General features: G+C 39.0%; 1 protein-coding gene across 9 annotated transcripts in view; it reads left to right on the top strand.

Annotated features, from left to right (window-relative positions):
• Positions 1-14,528, top strand: part of dnm1b (dynamin 1b) — a 77,400-nt gene extending 62,872 nt beyond the window's left edge. For 5 of the 9 annotated variants that reach the window (XM_020044589.2, XM_020044591.2, XM_020044588.2 and 2 more), the window contains 3 exons: positions 9-250; positions 2,511-2,699; positions 12,744-14,528. In XM_020044589.2, the coding sequence (XP_019900148.2) occupies positions 9-250; positions 2,511-2,699; positions 12,744-12,804 (492 nt within the window). In that variant the 3' untranslated portion in view covers positions 12,805-14,528. Of the gene's footprint in view, positions 1-8; positions 251-2,510; positions 2,700-3,064; positions 3,877-4,964; positions 5,028-6,257; positions 6,295-12,743 lie in introns of those variants that run through there. The other 4 variants (XR_001198066.3, XR_001198067.4, XM_013132860.3 and 1 more) reach the window with 4 other exon arrangements.
• Positions 14,529-14,929: the final 401 nt, after the last annotated feature.

Below are 14,929 nucleotides of genomic sequence, written 5' to 3'. Positions count from 1 at the left end.
CTATGCAGACGAAAGATTTCATCCACGCTGAGCTCCTGGCTAGCCTGTACCACTGCGGGGACCAGAACACTCTGATGGAGGAGTCTGCTGAGCAGGCCCAGCACCGCGAGGAGATGCTTAGGATGTACCACGCCCTGAAGGAGGCACTGCACATTATCGGTGACATTAGCACCACGACGGTGACCACAGCCATGCCACCACCCGTCGACGACTCCTGGCTGAAGCCGGGTGGTAACACCACAGGGGGCAGGTACTGGACAGGGAAAGTATAGGATCTACCCATTGTACATCTACTGCTCTCTAGTTCCACAGGCCCAGAATGAAACATACCAAAAGATGGCCATTACTTACTTTTTTATTTACTATAATGAAATACAAATAAAATTGCCCAAATATGATTATTAATTTAGCATTTTGATTTTTTTTTTATGTGTGAACTAGATATATAATTGTATATAGAACACATTAGATTGAAAATATACAGTATTATTTGGCTGATTTTGTGTATGTTCTATTTTTCACATAACCATAAGGTATATGTTTTCTTATAATATCCTAAATGCAACTGAAATTATTGTCAGGTTTTTTACTTGAACTTGTGTTTGTTTATTGGTCTATTTTTCAATGCAATATTTTAAATCTCAGTGTTCATGACCATAGTTTTGTTATAAACTTGAAATTGAAAATGGATGACATCTGCTTGAAGGCAAGAACTTGTGTTCTAGTCATTTAAATTACAGGTACTGTATACTGTATGTGTATGCACGGGTAAATATAGATTGATTGGTATATACTTAAGGGTATGTAAGAATGTCTAGAATATCCAAATGCTGAGATGCAAACATACAGTACTGTGAAAAAGTCTTAGACCTCTGAGAAATTGTGCAAAGCTATTTGTTTGGGCAGTTAGTATATATTCGCTTTCAAACACTATATAACATTTGCACCAAATACAAATAAGAATGAATACAATGAAAAGTAGATTGAAATCCATATGTTGTCCAAAAGATAATTGTCTTATAAGGTATCCAGCCATCTCGTAAGATATTACCTACCAAGATAGTTTTGTAAATTTCTCCTGAGGAATTTATATTCCTTATTTGATTCATATGTACAGTGGATATAGAAAGTCTACACACCCCTGTTAAAATGCCAGGTTCTTGTGATGTAAAATCATTTCTAACGGACGCCTGAAGGTTTTGTGCCAGAATTGCCTGGTATTTGGAACTGTTCATAATTCCCCCCACCCTGACTAAGGCCCCGGTTCCAGCTGAAGAAAAACAGCCCCAAAGCATGATGCTGCCACCACCATGCTTTATTTTGGTTATGGTGTTCTTTGGGTGATGTGCAGTGTTATTTTTGCACCAAACATACCTTTTGGAATTATTGCCAAAAAGTTAAACCTTGGTTTCATCAGACCATAACATATTTTCCCACATGCTTTTGGGGGCCTTTTTGTAGGCCTCTTGGAAGCCTCCCTGATCAGTTTTCTTCTCATCTTTTCATAGTTTTTAGAGGGATGTCCAGTTCTTGGTAATGTCCCTGTTGTGCCATATTTTCTCCACTTGATGATGACTGTCTTCACTGTGTTCCATGGTATATCTAATGCTTTGGAAATTATTTTGTACCCATCTCCTGACTGATATCTTTCAACAAAGAGATCCCTCTGATGCTTTGGAAGCTCTCTACGGACCATAGCTTTTGCTCTGAGATGCAACTAAGAACATGTCTGGAAAATAGAACAGCTGAACTTTATTTGTGACTAATCAGAGTCACTTTAAATTATGGCAGGTGTGTAATGACTTCTATTTAACATGAGTTTGAATGTGTTTGGTTAATTCCGAACACAGCCCCATCCCCAGTTATAAGTGGGTGTGCACACTTATGCAACCTGGTTATTGTAAGGTTTTTATTTTTCATTTTTCCCACTTGAAGATTTCAGGTTGTTTTTCAATTGAATTGTTCACATAATAGGTCACATTAAAAGTGAAATAAGTTCTGACATGATTTATCTTGGTCTCATTTTTTTACATCACAAAAACCTGGTATTGTAGACTTTTGTAGACCTGGTATTGTGGTGTGTAGACTTTTTATATCCACTGTATATATACATTTATGTATAATTTATATGCCACAATTCTTTTAACTTTATTGCATTGACGTTTATCTGTACTTATTCTAATGTCATATAGGGTTTTTATGAGCAAATAAACATTTAGTGCCCGGAAAATGCAAAATACTTTTACTTGTTCTCTTCTTCATAGTAATTCAAATCTTGGTGATTTTATGACAGTACCCCTTGTTATTAATTCATGAATACAGGCTGTGTGGGAAATTTGTTTTTAAATACTTTTTGACTCCATCGTATCATTTCCATTTTCCCTTGTTTTCAAAAACCGTAAATCATTGGGAGGACTTAATTTAAATACGGTTGAATAAGAAATATCATGAAGGAAACTTCTTAAATTGAAAGTCACTTTTTGTGTTTCTAACTGCTTTGTCTTTTGAAGGTCTCCCATATCCAGCCCCACTCCACAGCGGCGTGCCCCACCAGGCCCCCCTGGCAGCCGACCTGGGGCCCGTGCCGCACCTGCTTCCTTCGGGGGTCCTCCCATCCCCTCCCGTCCTGGGGCGTCTACAGACCCCTCCGCTCCCAATGTCCCTTCTCGACCCAACCGCGGCCCTCCAGGTGTACCCAGGTGAGTGATTCAGGCAAAGCAGAGTGCTGACAGTTGCATAGACACCTACAGTGGGAATACAAAGTCAACACCCCCTTTCAAAATGCTCACTTTTTTTGCTTTAAATGCAGAGATGAAAACACATAAAATCAGACTTTTTCAGGCTTTATTTACACCCAATAACCTACAACAATCCAAATAAAATTTTATAAAACTCTGAAAATGATTAACAACTAAAACAGTAAAATACTCTATTTGGATAAGTTAATACACCCTCAAAATTAATACTTGGTGGAACCAACTTATTAAAGCCACATGTATCTTTGAATACATCTCCACAAACTTTGCACACCTACATCCACAATATTTTCCATTCTTCCTTGCAGAATTGTTCAAGCATAGGCAAATTGCATCGTGACCGCTTATGGACTGCACTCTTCAAGTAATTCCATAGATTCTTGATTGTATTTAGGTTGAGGCTCTGACTAGGCTACTCAAAGACATTCACCTTCTTGTCCTTCAGCCACTGTGTGCTAGGTCATTTTCATCTTTAAAGGTGAACCATCTTCCCATTTTCAACTTCCTAGTAGTTTGCACTGACTATTCTCCCTTCTATCCTGACAAATGCTCCAGTCCCTAACGAAGAGAAACACTGACACAACAGGATGTTGCCACCCCCGTGCTTTACTGTAGGCATGGTGTTCTTTGGGTGGAAAATGTTTTGGGGTTTCAGCCAGACTTACCTTGTTGAGTTACAGGCCAAAAAGTTACATTTTGGTCTCATTAGACCACAGCAGGTTTTATCTTACTAATAGTAGGAATCGTGAACAGCACTAAATATTCCTGGCTAAGATTTTCCTCTTAAAACCTATTCACAAAGCTGCTAAAACCAACCTTTATTAAGGAATGGGGAGAAGTCTTAAGCTTAGAGAAAGGGCCGGGTTGACCCTGTTGCTATGGCCGATGTTGTGTTCCACGAACAAGCATACTTGCTATGCTCACAGTGATTGGCTGATAGGGGAGGGGTCTCTGTTAGTGAATTGATCATAGCAAAAAGTAGAACGATGTGTCATGTTCCCATATTGAAATAAATATATAAAAATGTAGCATAGGTGTCACTGATTATGCATGAAACCAAGAATGACATACTGACTAGTAAAGATACAATTGTGCTCATAACTCTGCATACCCTGGCAGAAATGGCCCTCATCAAAATTGTACATACCCTTGAATGTTTGGCCTTGTTACAGACACACAAGGTGACACACACAGGTGAAAATGGCAATAAAAGGTGAATTTCCCACACCTGTGCCTTTTTAAATTGCAATTCGTGTCTCTGTATAAATAGTCAATGAGTTTTCTCACGTGGATGGACTGAGAAGCATGACAATGACCCTAAGCACAAGGCCAAGTTGGCCCTCCAGTGGTTACAGCAGAAAAAGGTGAAGGTTCTAGAGTGGCCATCACAGTCTCCTGACCTCAATATCATTGAACAGTTTTGTGAACCATATTTGAGAGAAATAGGCCTTTTGTGTACATAGAGAATGTCTTAGATTTTCGAGTTCAGCTCATGATAAATGGGGCAAAAACAAAAGTGTTGTGTTTATAATTGTGTTCAGTGTAAATAAAAGATTGAGAGAATGAGAACTAAGTCAGCATGATATTTAAGGCAAAATGATATGATACCATTTTGCAGGAAAAGAGATACATCCTCTAACACTGTGCTATAATATGAGAAATATTTGTTAATGTATCAAATCCAAACTATAATGTAAAGACTAAAATTATTGTGAATTTATAGTTTATGTAATAAGGTTTAGGTATTATCTACCCAACTGAAGTACGTTTATTACAGATTTGTTATTTTATAGATTTACATATATTTCATTAATGGTGCTGTAGTTGAATAATAAGGATCCACAAACATCCCTTTTTCCTTCAATATGGAAAAGAAAGATTATAAACTTTCTTTCAATTCGCCCTTTTGTTTTTGTATCAACAGTTTTTACTAACTGATCTAATCAACTGAACTAATATCTTCGATTACAATCAACACTTTTCTTTTTAATTGGACATCATACAGTTAAAATTGCAGTACCCACAAGTCCCCCACTGAGATCTCCTATTCCTCCTGTACCCGCTTGATTTATGCGTCATAATCAACACCCCATTCCCTACATTGTGCACTACAGTGCCTGAAAACAGGGTTTCAGTGGGCCATAAATTAATTTATTTAAATAAATGGCATTGAATAATCTTAAATTGTCTTATTTCTTCTTTTTAAAGGTCTTCATTTTGATTAAGTTCTGTTAGCGTTATGAAGAGGTGATGAAGAAAAATTATGTGAAGGTTTGTGAACGCATTTTAGCTCTGGTCACGCACTGAGAGGAACCAAAATTTCATTCTGAATTTTTGATGTCAGCAAGACACTCGTGGCTGCTTTTCTCCAAACACTGTTTTTAAGGTAGATAGTTAGCTGATATCAAGCTATGTAATTTAGCTAGCTACATAGTAGAGATTGGCTGTTAAAGTTCTTGCAGGTACCATCGGAAAGTGCACTTTAAATCAGAAGTGGTTGGAAAACAGGAATTTTGCTTTGTGGTTGAAATCTGTTGAAGGGAAAGAAAACAAAGCCCACTGTGTTTTTTGCTAGATAACTAGGCAATCAAAAACAACAATTCACACATGTAACACATTTAAATTGATTCATTATAAAACTTCGACAATACAGCTCTTTTGATATTTTAACAGCCTGTCTAGATGGCCCTGTCTTGTGGATGCTTGCCTCACCAATACTGGCACAAATTTTCCTTTTTTTCCTTTTATTTGGGTGAAATAATTGGTAAGTACTCTTATCCACATTCTCAAAATAGTGTTTGTATCTCCTAACAGCTTTGTAAAATTTTTGTTTTTGTTTGTTATTTAAATGAAGGGAAGACTAGCAAAAATAAAATAAAAAATATGTTGCGAAATGCCTCCAACTCACACCCAACATTTCTCAGTTCTGTTTGGTTGTATCAGAGACGACAGTCCCGTGAAGTACAGCCAGTAAAGTTACTGTTTGCAGTCAGCTTACTGCTCTAACGATGGTGGGCACTTTTGTCGAATTGCTGTCCTTATTTATTTCTTTTATGTGAGGTGTTGTCGTGAAATTGGTCTTAAATTGAATTTGAAGTGGCTTTAGAAAAGTCTTAGAAAGTCTTAAATGTAACATGCTGAAACCTGTAGAAACCCTGGAAAAGAAGACCACTGTGTAAGGAATAGGGTGTCACCTCATTAACTTGCTCCACAATTCATTAAGTATGTCTGTATGTGTTTTGTGGTTCCTTCCTCAGTTTGTGTGATCATACTATTCTGACAGTACCTTAACTACAGAAACAATATATATGATATACTCTATATATTATAGACACACAATGTATAAAGAGAGAGAATGAATGAGCAAAGTATATGAACAAATGTCTGTTAGATAGATATGGATAGATATGGACTTTTTTTTTTACATTGCCTTACATTTCTACCAATCTGTCCCATAGCAGTGCTCAGGTCATTCTATACTGACTATGATTATTTTTACAGAATTTCTATCAGTGACCAATGAGGAATTACGCCAATGGTATGTCTAATGTATAACACATCTCAAAATGTAATGTATTTTTGTCTCAATTGTCTCAAACTGCTTCCTATATCCTTGTGCTAATCGCATACTGCAGAAGCTCCAAACACGGTTAACCAGACTTAGGTTACTTACAGTTTAAAGTAACCTCTTTTAGAATTCAAGAATAGTTTATTAGATAACTTTTTTAAAGTAAAGGTTGTTACTTTCAGAGAAGTAAATTTAAGTTGCCCTGCCATGGTCAGGATCAAGAAGAGTAATTGCTTCTTTGTCCTTCCATTATAAAGCATCTGTGGTAATTATAACGTGTGTTTGGTGTGTACTGCTAGTTATAACAAAACAGCAAACTCTCACTTTACCTCAAAGAAAACACCTAAAGAGTAATCTCATGAAACTGTGTTTTGTTATGAGAGACCTGTACCCACAACAATTCTAGAAAGAGGATCTATTTTAAGATGATTCCACTGCAAATCGCTTTGGTTGAGAGCATCTGATAAATTACCCAAATGTTAATGATTAACTGCTAAGCAGAGAAAAATATCGTGAAAATGTGACAGTTAAATGAATTTGTTCATATCATTATTGCACTCAGTTCATGATTATGTCAGTAAAAAAATAAAAAAATAGAAATATTCATAAATAGCTTGTCATTTCCTGGGTTCAAACATAACATTAGTACTGGTTGTTACAACTGTCTGTCTGTCTTAAAGTCGTCTGCCTCACTGATTTGCCCTGGCAGACCCCCCAGAATGATCTCTTGATCTGTAGCCAGGGAATCAGTGACCACGAGCATGGCCCGGTGACCATGCCTTCCCCAACTCCCCCCCGCTCCTCCACTCTCTCCCCCTCCCCGCCTTAAAAACATTTGTTAGTCATGCAACAAACGCATCACACACACATTACACCAATTTTTTGTGGTATACAATATAATCTCACACAAAATACTTTATTGTTACCAGCTTACAGAAAAACGAACATACAAATAGAAAAGCATTAAATGCATTTCAGGTTTTCGAAAGTGACAGCCTATATTCTGCATATCTCATGTGTTCATGTTATACACATGAACATAATCATGGTTCACTTGTTGCCGAGCCTCATACTGAGCACTACAATATGTTAACCTATTCAGATACTGTTAGTGTATCACTGTGTAAGTTATCCTTTCTTTACAACAAACTGATATGAATGGTTAAATACCATAATAATGGTTAAAAACTAAAAGGCAACAAAAGGCCATTTTATACAAAGGTAGTCGGTGGAAACATTAATTTCTTCCTTTCTCCAAAAACAAAACATATTTTTTTGCACTGTATGCTTTATTCAATAGATGAATGAAAGAACCATTGGAGGCTGAGAAAACATTTCTTTAAAATAAACATTTATTAGGGTTTCAGTAATTCACTTGTGAAACACTATTGTTTTGTTATTATTAGTGTTTCAGCAGGTCACTGGTGGCCCAAGGGCCACAACTTCTGGTGCAATGGTATTCAAATCATGGTGGCACTGTTATAAGCCTCCGAAGTGGCCAACTTTGCAAGCTCACCACACCCACGCCATGTGACCTAAAGTCATGAAACTTTCATATCAACTTTCCATACAGTGGGGAGAACAAGTATTTGATACACTGCCGATTTTGCAGGTTTACCTACTTACAAAGCATGTAGAGGTATGTAATTTTTATCATAGATACACTTCAACTGTGAGAGACGGAATCTAAAACAAAAATCCAGAAAATTACATTGTATGATTTTTTTTTATAATTAATTTTCATTTTATTGCATGACATAAGTATTTGATACATCAGAAAAGCAGAACTTAATATTTGGTACAGAAACCTGTAGTTCATGACCAGGTTTGCACACACTGCAGCAGGGATTTTGGCCTGTCCCCTTTGCAGAAAAGAATCCCCAAAGAATGATGTTTCCACCTTCATGCTTCACGGTTGGGATGGTGTTCTTGGGGTTGTACTCATCCTTCTTGTTCCTCCAAACACGGCGAGTGGAGATTAGTCCAAAAAGCTCTACTTTTGTCTCATCAGACCACATGACCTTCTCCCATTCCTCTTCTGGATCATCCAGATGGTCATTGGCAAACTTCAGACGGGCCTGGACATGCACTGGCTTGAGCAAGGGGACCTTGTGTGCGCTGCAGGATTTTAAATTGATGACGGTGTAGTGTGTTACTGATGGTTTTCTTTGAGACTGTGGTCCCAGCTCTCTTCAGGTCATTGACCAGGTCCTGCCGTGTAGTTCTGGTCTGATCCTTCACCTTCCTCATGATCATTGATGCCCCACAAGGTGAGATCTTGCATGGAGCCCCAGACCAAGGGAGATTGACTGTCATCTTGAACTTCTTCCATTTTCTAATAATTGCACCAACAGTTGTTGCCTTCTCACCAAGCTGCTTGCCTATTGTCCTGTATCCCATCCCAGCCTTGTGCAGGTCTACAATTGTATCCCTGATGGATCCCTGTTTGATTGAGTGTGTGGACAGGTGTCTTTTATACAGGTAACGAGTTCAAACAGGTGCAGTTAATACAGGTAATGAGTGGAGAACAGGAGGGCTTGTCTGTGAAGCCAGAATTCTTACTGGTTGGTAGGTGATCAAATGCTTATGTCATGCAATAAAATGCAAATTCATTATTTAAAAATCATACAATGTGATTTTCTGGATTTCCGTCTCTCACAGTTGAAGTGTACCTATGATAAAAATGACAGACCTCTACATGCTTTGTAAGTAGGAAAGCCTGCAAAATCCGCAGTGTATCGAATACTTGTTCTCCCCACTGTATGTCTGGTAGCTCTTCAGTAAGGCCGGAATTCTGGAATTTTAACACCATATTGGCCGTTTTGATAAGAGACTGCGCTTGTCTATTAAACAATAATGATGCGAAATGAGGCTACATTGCGGCATTTCAAAACTATTCTAAACTTAATTTAAACATACTGAAATTTAGACGCAACTTTTATTTGCGAATGCAATTGATTTGGAAGATACCATTTTGAACACCCACTTACGATATATTTTCCTAAATAGGTGTAGCATATATTACAATGTTCCGTTGTCAGAATTCTATACTCACGACTGAAAACTATTTAGAGACTAATTTACATTTGTTTTACATTGTCATCTCATCTTCCTACGCTTATCCGATATCGGGTTGTGGGGACAGCAGCTCCAGCATGGGACCCCAAACTTCCCTTTCCCGAGCCAAATTTGCTAGCTCTGACTGGGGGAATCCCGAGGCATTCCCAGGCCAGTGTCAAAATATAATCTCTCCACCTAGTCCTGGGCCTACCCTGAGGTCTCCTCCCAGCTGGATGTGCCTGGAACACCTCCCTAGGGAGACGTCCTGCGGGCATCCTTACCAGATGCCAGAGCCACCTCAACTGGCTCCTTTCGATGCAAAAGAGCAGCGGCTCTACTCCGAATTCCTCACGGATGGCTGAGCTTCTCACCCTATCCCTAAGGGAGAAGCCAGCCACCCTTCTGAGAAAATCCATTTTAGCCGCTTGTACTTGCGATCTAGTTCTTTCTGTCATGACCCAGCCTTCATGACCATAGGTGAGGGTAGGAACGAAAATTGACCGGTATATCGAGAGCTTTGCCTTCCGGCTCAGCTCTCTTTTCATCACAACAGTACTTTCCTAGGGAGGCTGAGAAGTGTGATACCCCTGTAACACACCCTCTGGTCCAACTTTTTGAACAGGGGAACCACCACCCCGGTCCGCCACTCCTTTGGCCCTTCCCCCGACTCCCACGCAATGTTGAAGAGGCGTGTCATCCAAGACATCCCCTCCATACCCAAACTTTCAAACTTTTTGGACGGATCTTGTCAATCCCCCGAGCTTTGCCACTGTGGAGTTGTTTGACTACCTCAGTGACTTCTGCCATGGAGATTGACAATGCTTCCCCATCAGCCTCCAGCTCTGCCTACACTATAGAGGGCGGGTTAGTGGGATTTAGGATTTCCTCAAAGTGTCCCTTCCATCGCCCAATTACCTCCTCAGTTGAGATCAACAGTGTCCCATCCTTACTGTACACAGCTTGGATAGTTCCCCGTTTTCCCCTCTTGAGGTGGCGGACGGTTTTCCAGAAGCACCTTGGTGCCGACCAGAAGTCCTTCTACATGGTTTCCTCAAACTCCTCCCACACCCGCTGTTTTGCCTCTTTCACAGCAGAGGTCGCAGCCCTTCGGGTCTGTCGGTACACTGCAACCATCTCCGGAGTCCTCCGGGATAATATATCCCGGAAGGACTCCTTCAGTCGGACGGCTTCCCTGACCACCGGTGTCCACCAGGGTGTTCCAGGGTTACCGCCCCTTGATGCACCTAAGACCTAGACTACAGCTCCCCGCCGCAGCTTCGGAAATGGAGGCTTTGAACATCGACCACTCAGGTTCAATGCCCCCAACCTCCACAGGGATGCCAGAAAAGCTTAGCCAGAGGTGTGAGTTGAAGATCTTTCGGACGGGGGCCTCCTCCAGACGTTCCCAGTTCACCTGCACTATCCATTTGGGCTTTCCAGGTCTGTCCAGAGTCTTCCCCCACCCCGTGACCCAACTCACCACCAGATGGTGATCGGTTGACAGCTCCGCCCCTCTCTTTACCCAAGTGTCCAAAACATGCGGTCTCAGATCCAATGACAAGATCACAAAATCAATCATCGACCTTCGGCCTAGAGTGTTCTGGTACCACGTACACTTATGAGCATCCTTATGTTCGAACATAGTGTTCGTTATTGATAATCCATGACTAGCTCAGAACTCTAACAACAAACGACCACTTGAGTTCAGATCAGGGAGGCCGTTACTCCCTATCATGCCTCTCCAGGTGTGTTTTACATTGTATTCCTACTTAATATCTGATTAGGCATGTGAGTGTACAAGTATTGTAACAGGCGCTTTGTCTCAACAGTCTTTCTCTTTGGGTTAATGTGGAGTAATTAACATATATTTGTCGAATTTAGGCCATTGTACAGTACATAAACAAATTACATTGTTCTGTTCAAACGCCATTTTATTAGAATCGATCGTTATTTACCTCAGAAAATATTACTTGTAGCTATTGGCTGTTTAACAAACTAAACGTAAACACGCTATGTTAAACACTTGAATTATATTTTTGCTTGGGTCTACTGTAGCATATTGTACTTAATCAAAGAAATCTGGTGGGAAATGTAATATATGTTTTTATTGATAAAACCAGATGCAGTCTTCAGGAAATATTTGTGCAGAAAAGTGACATCAATGACACAACAAGTAATGTACTTGGTAAAAGTAATTAGCCTACACAATTAGCCTACACAAATGTTAACTTAATTGTTATAATCATCAGCTATATTTCAAGTCAAATAATTTTATTTCGGTTTGAATAATTACAAATAAAGAAAAGGAAGAGATTCACATGAGTAGACCTATAACATGGAATCAAACACAGCAACGTAGCAATCCATGAATAGGATCATAGTAGACAATATTCCTCTGATTTGAATGTTTTGATCTGGCCATATAAGCCCAGATGCAGGCTTGAATAACAGGCGGGTGTCGACGTTCTCAAAGATGCCTCCTGGTGGCCATTTCTATTTCTTATGTTATGTTTTTGTCCATGCATCTGTACACTCAATTACAGGTGCTTGTCATAAAATTAGAATATCATCAAAAAGTTGATTTATTTCAGTAATTCCATTCAAAAGGTGAAACTTTTTCTTTTAAGTTTGATTATTATAACTGACAACTAATGAAAACCCCAAATTCACTATCTCAGAAAATTTGAATATTGTGAAAAGGTTCAATATTGAAGACAGCTGGTGCCACACTCTAATCAGCTAATTAACCCAAAACACCTGAAAAGGCTATAAATGGTCTCTCAGTCTAATTCTGTAGGCAACACAATCATGGAGAAGACTGCTGACTTGACAGCTGTCCAAAAGACCACCATTGACACCTTGCACAAGGTGGGCAAGACACAAAACGTCATAGCTAAAGAGGCTGGCTGTTCACAGAGCTCTGTGTCCAAGCACATTAATAGAGAGGCGAAGGGAAAGGTAGGAAAAAGTGTACAAGCAATAGGGATAACCGCACCCTGGAGAGGATTGTGAAACAAAACCCATTAAAAATGTGGGGGAGATTCACAAAGAGTGGACTACAGCTGGAGTCAGTGCTTCAAGAAACCACCACGCACAGACGTATGCAAGGAATAAAAAAAAGGTTTCACTGAAAAAGTGACTAGTACCAGAAGAATACTGTTGATAAAAGGTGTTAATTATTATTTTTTGGTAATTGTGGTAGACTTGGTGGCTATGAGTCTAGCAATTCTGTGATGTTTCTGAAGCTCTGATGATACTTATTCAATTACTTGTGAAGTTTTTTCATAAGTGTTTCTTTCAATGTCCTACCTGCATATACTGTACATTGCTTCCAATTTCTTTTCTTTTCTTTTTCTCAGCCGCCCAAACAAGGGCAGTCCGGCTCATGGTGAGAGTCCACAGTCTTCGATTGATGGTTAAACACCCTGTTATACACATTCAGACGCACACCCTCACACACCCTATTTTCACTCCCAATCACATAAACACACACAAACACAAACACACACACACCCCTTTCTCCTGCTGGCTTACCTGTGGAAGAAATTGATGCTGGAATCCTGCACCACAAAGAAATAATTGAGGTCCTTTTGGAGACAGTACACATCAAGGACCAGTGACCTGCATCCAAAATACAGTGCGGAAGTTGGTTTGACTAGGGTCAGGTTGCCCATATGTGCTGATCTTGGGTCAGTTTCAAATTTTCTCCACTAGTGTCAACCACTCAGAATTGAGGTAACCTGGTGCAGCAGAAAAGCCTTAGTGAAATACCACCACACAGTTTTCAAGTGAAAAGAGGAGTTATAAATAATAATGAAACTTGAAGTCACCGGTTTCTTCTGGCAACTCCGTGGAGGGTTGAATTGGGGGAAACTGATTCTAGATCTGAATGTAAGGGTAAAACTTTGCCCAAAGGAGGTATGGTCAAATGGTTTTCTTGAGGTTACACTCTATTTATCCACTTCATCTATGGATCCCTGGCTGCCATCTGTCTCTTTTACAATTACTGCAGTGTTAAGTGTTCTGATGATGCTGTGTTGTATTGCAATACATGTGTTAACACAAATGATGGGTATGCTAATGATCTATGTATGTGTGAATATTTATTCTCACCAGTGCACAAAGGCAATGTTACTTCCTATTGTATATGAGAGTCAATCTGCTGAAAATGGGAATTATAGAATTATGGATGGCTTCCAACTTGGACTAAGTCCAGTTGATGTGGTGTAACTCAAAACAGCTTAGTGTGTCAGAAAATGTTTCCTTAAGGCCAACAATGAGTTTATTAAATGTTTAGATATATTCTTTTTACAAAGCAGAACTGGTTTACAAAGGGGTGGCAGTAAATACGAGAATGTTTACTGTGCATTTGTTTACACACTATACATATTCCGTCCTTAATATATTTGCTGTCAACGGATACATAGTAAATGTCCAAATTGTATGAAGAAAGCTTGAACTATCATGGACATTATCATAAATATTTGTATGTATTGTTGTGGTTCATCTCTGGGAATTGTGCTTCCACTTTGTAGACTTTAGTCAATTTAGAGGTATTTTGCCAAAATAAAGGAAACACTTGAATACATAAGGGACACAATGTAGACTATATTGTAATAGTGTGGAATACATTGCTACACTGCCACCTAGTAGTTTGGAGCTTTGAGCCAGGAACAGAATGGTTGTCTAATTGATTCCCAGAACCAACAAGATGATTCTGAGGTAAAGCGGTGCCTGAGATTGCCTTATCCATCACCATAAACAAAACATACGTTTTCTTTTGAACAATGGCATTACATATCTTGAATAGAGTTGACAAGATGCATTGAAACTTTTCTGATGGCTTGTAGCGACCCAACAGTCTATGTATTAAAACAGTCTATGTATTAAAACAGTCTATGTAGGTGTTTCCTTTATTCAGGAATCAGTATATGAATAAATTAAATATTACGTATTAATGTGAATTAAGTAAATGTGAAAAGTGAGTATATGGTATTTATATATTCCAAAACAAGGTGTGGGTGGACACTCTTGCTCTGTTCACCAATATGGTACAGGGAAAATATATGTCCTCCTTCACACTATAACATGTATCATTGCTGGTTGTTCAAGAAATAAAAGCAGGGCATTGCTTTGAAATTAAATCAAACCTTGTGAAAAATTTATGTTTTTTAGTCATCTTTCTAAATCCTCAGAAGTACTATAGGAGGACAGAATTGATTTGCAAAATGGTTTTTCCAACTATAGAGTTATTCCATTTATTGTTATTCCATTTTGGTCTATTTTGATCACTCCTTTTGAATGGAATTCAGCTTTCTGTAAGCAAAGTGGTCAGAAGGGGATTTCTTTGGACCTGAAAGCCAAAACATTTTGGCGATAGTGATTCTCAAATCCCCCTTTTATCACTTGATGGTGATGATGTTTTTTTCATTAACAGTTCAGTTTCATCTGTAGAATACAGGTGCAATTTATCAATTAAGATTCATAGTCCATAAGTATTTGGACAGATTTGAAATGACAGTGTCTTAAAACAATGACCTCCTTA

Source organism: Esox lucius, chromosome 13, assembly GCF_011004845.1.
Source record: "Esox lucius isolate fEsoLuc1 chromosome 13, fEsoLuc1.pri, whole genome shotgun sequence".
Taxonomy (NCBI): domain Eukaryota; kingdom Metazoa; phylum Chordata; class Actinopteri; order Esociformes; family Esocidae; genus Esox; species Esox lucius.
The sequence above is the reverse complement of the archived record's forward strand: the minus strand, read 5'-3'. Positions and strand labels throughout refer to the sequence as shown.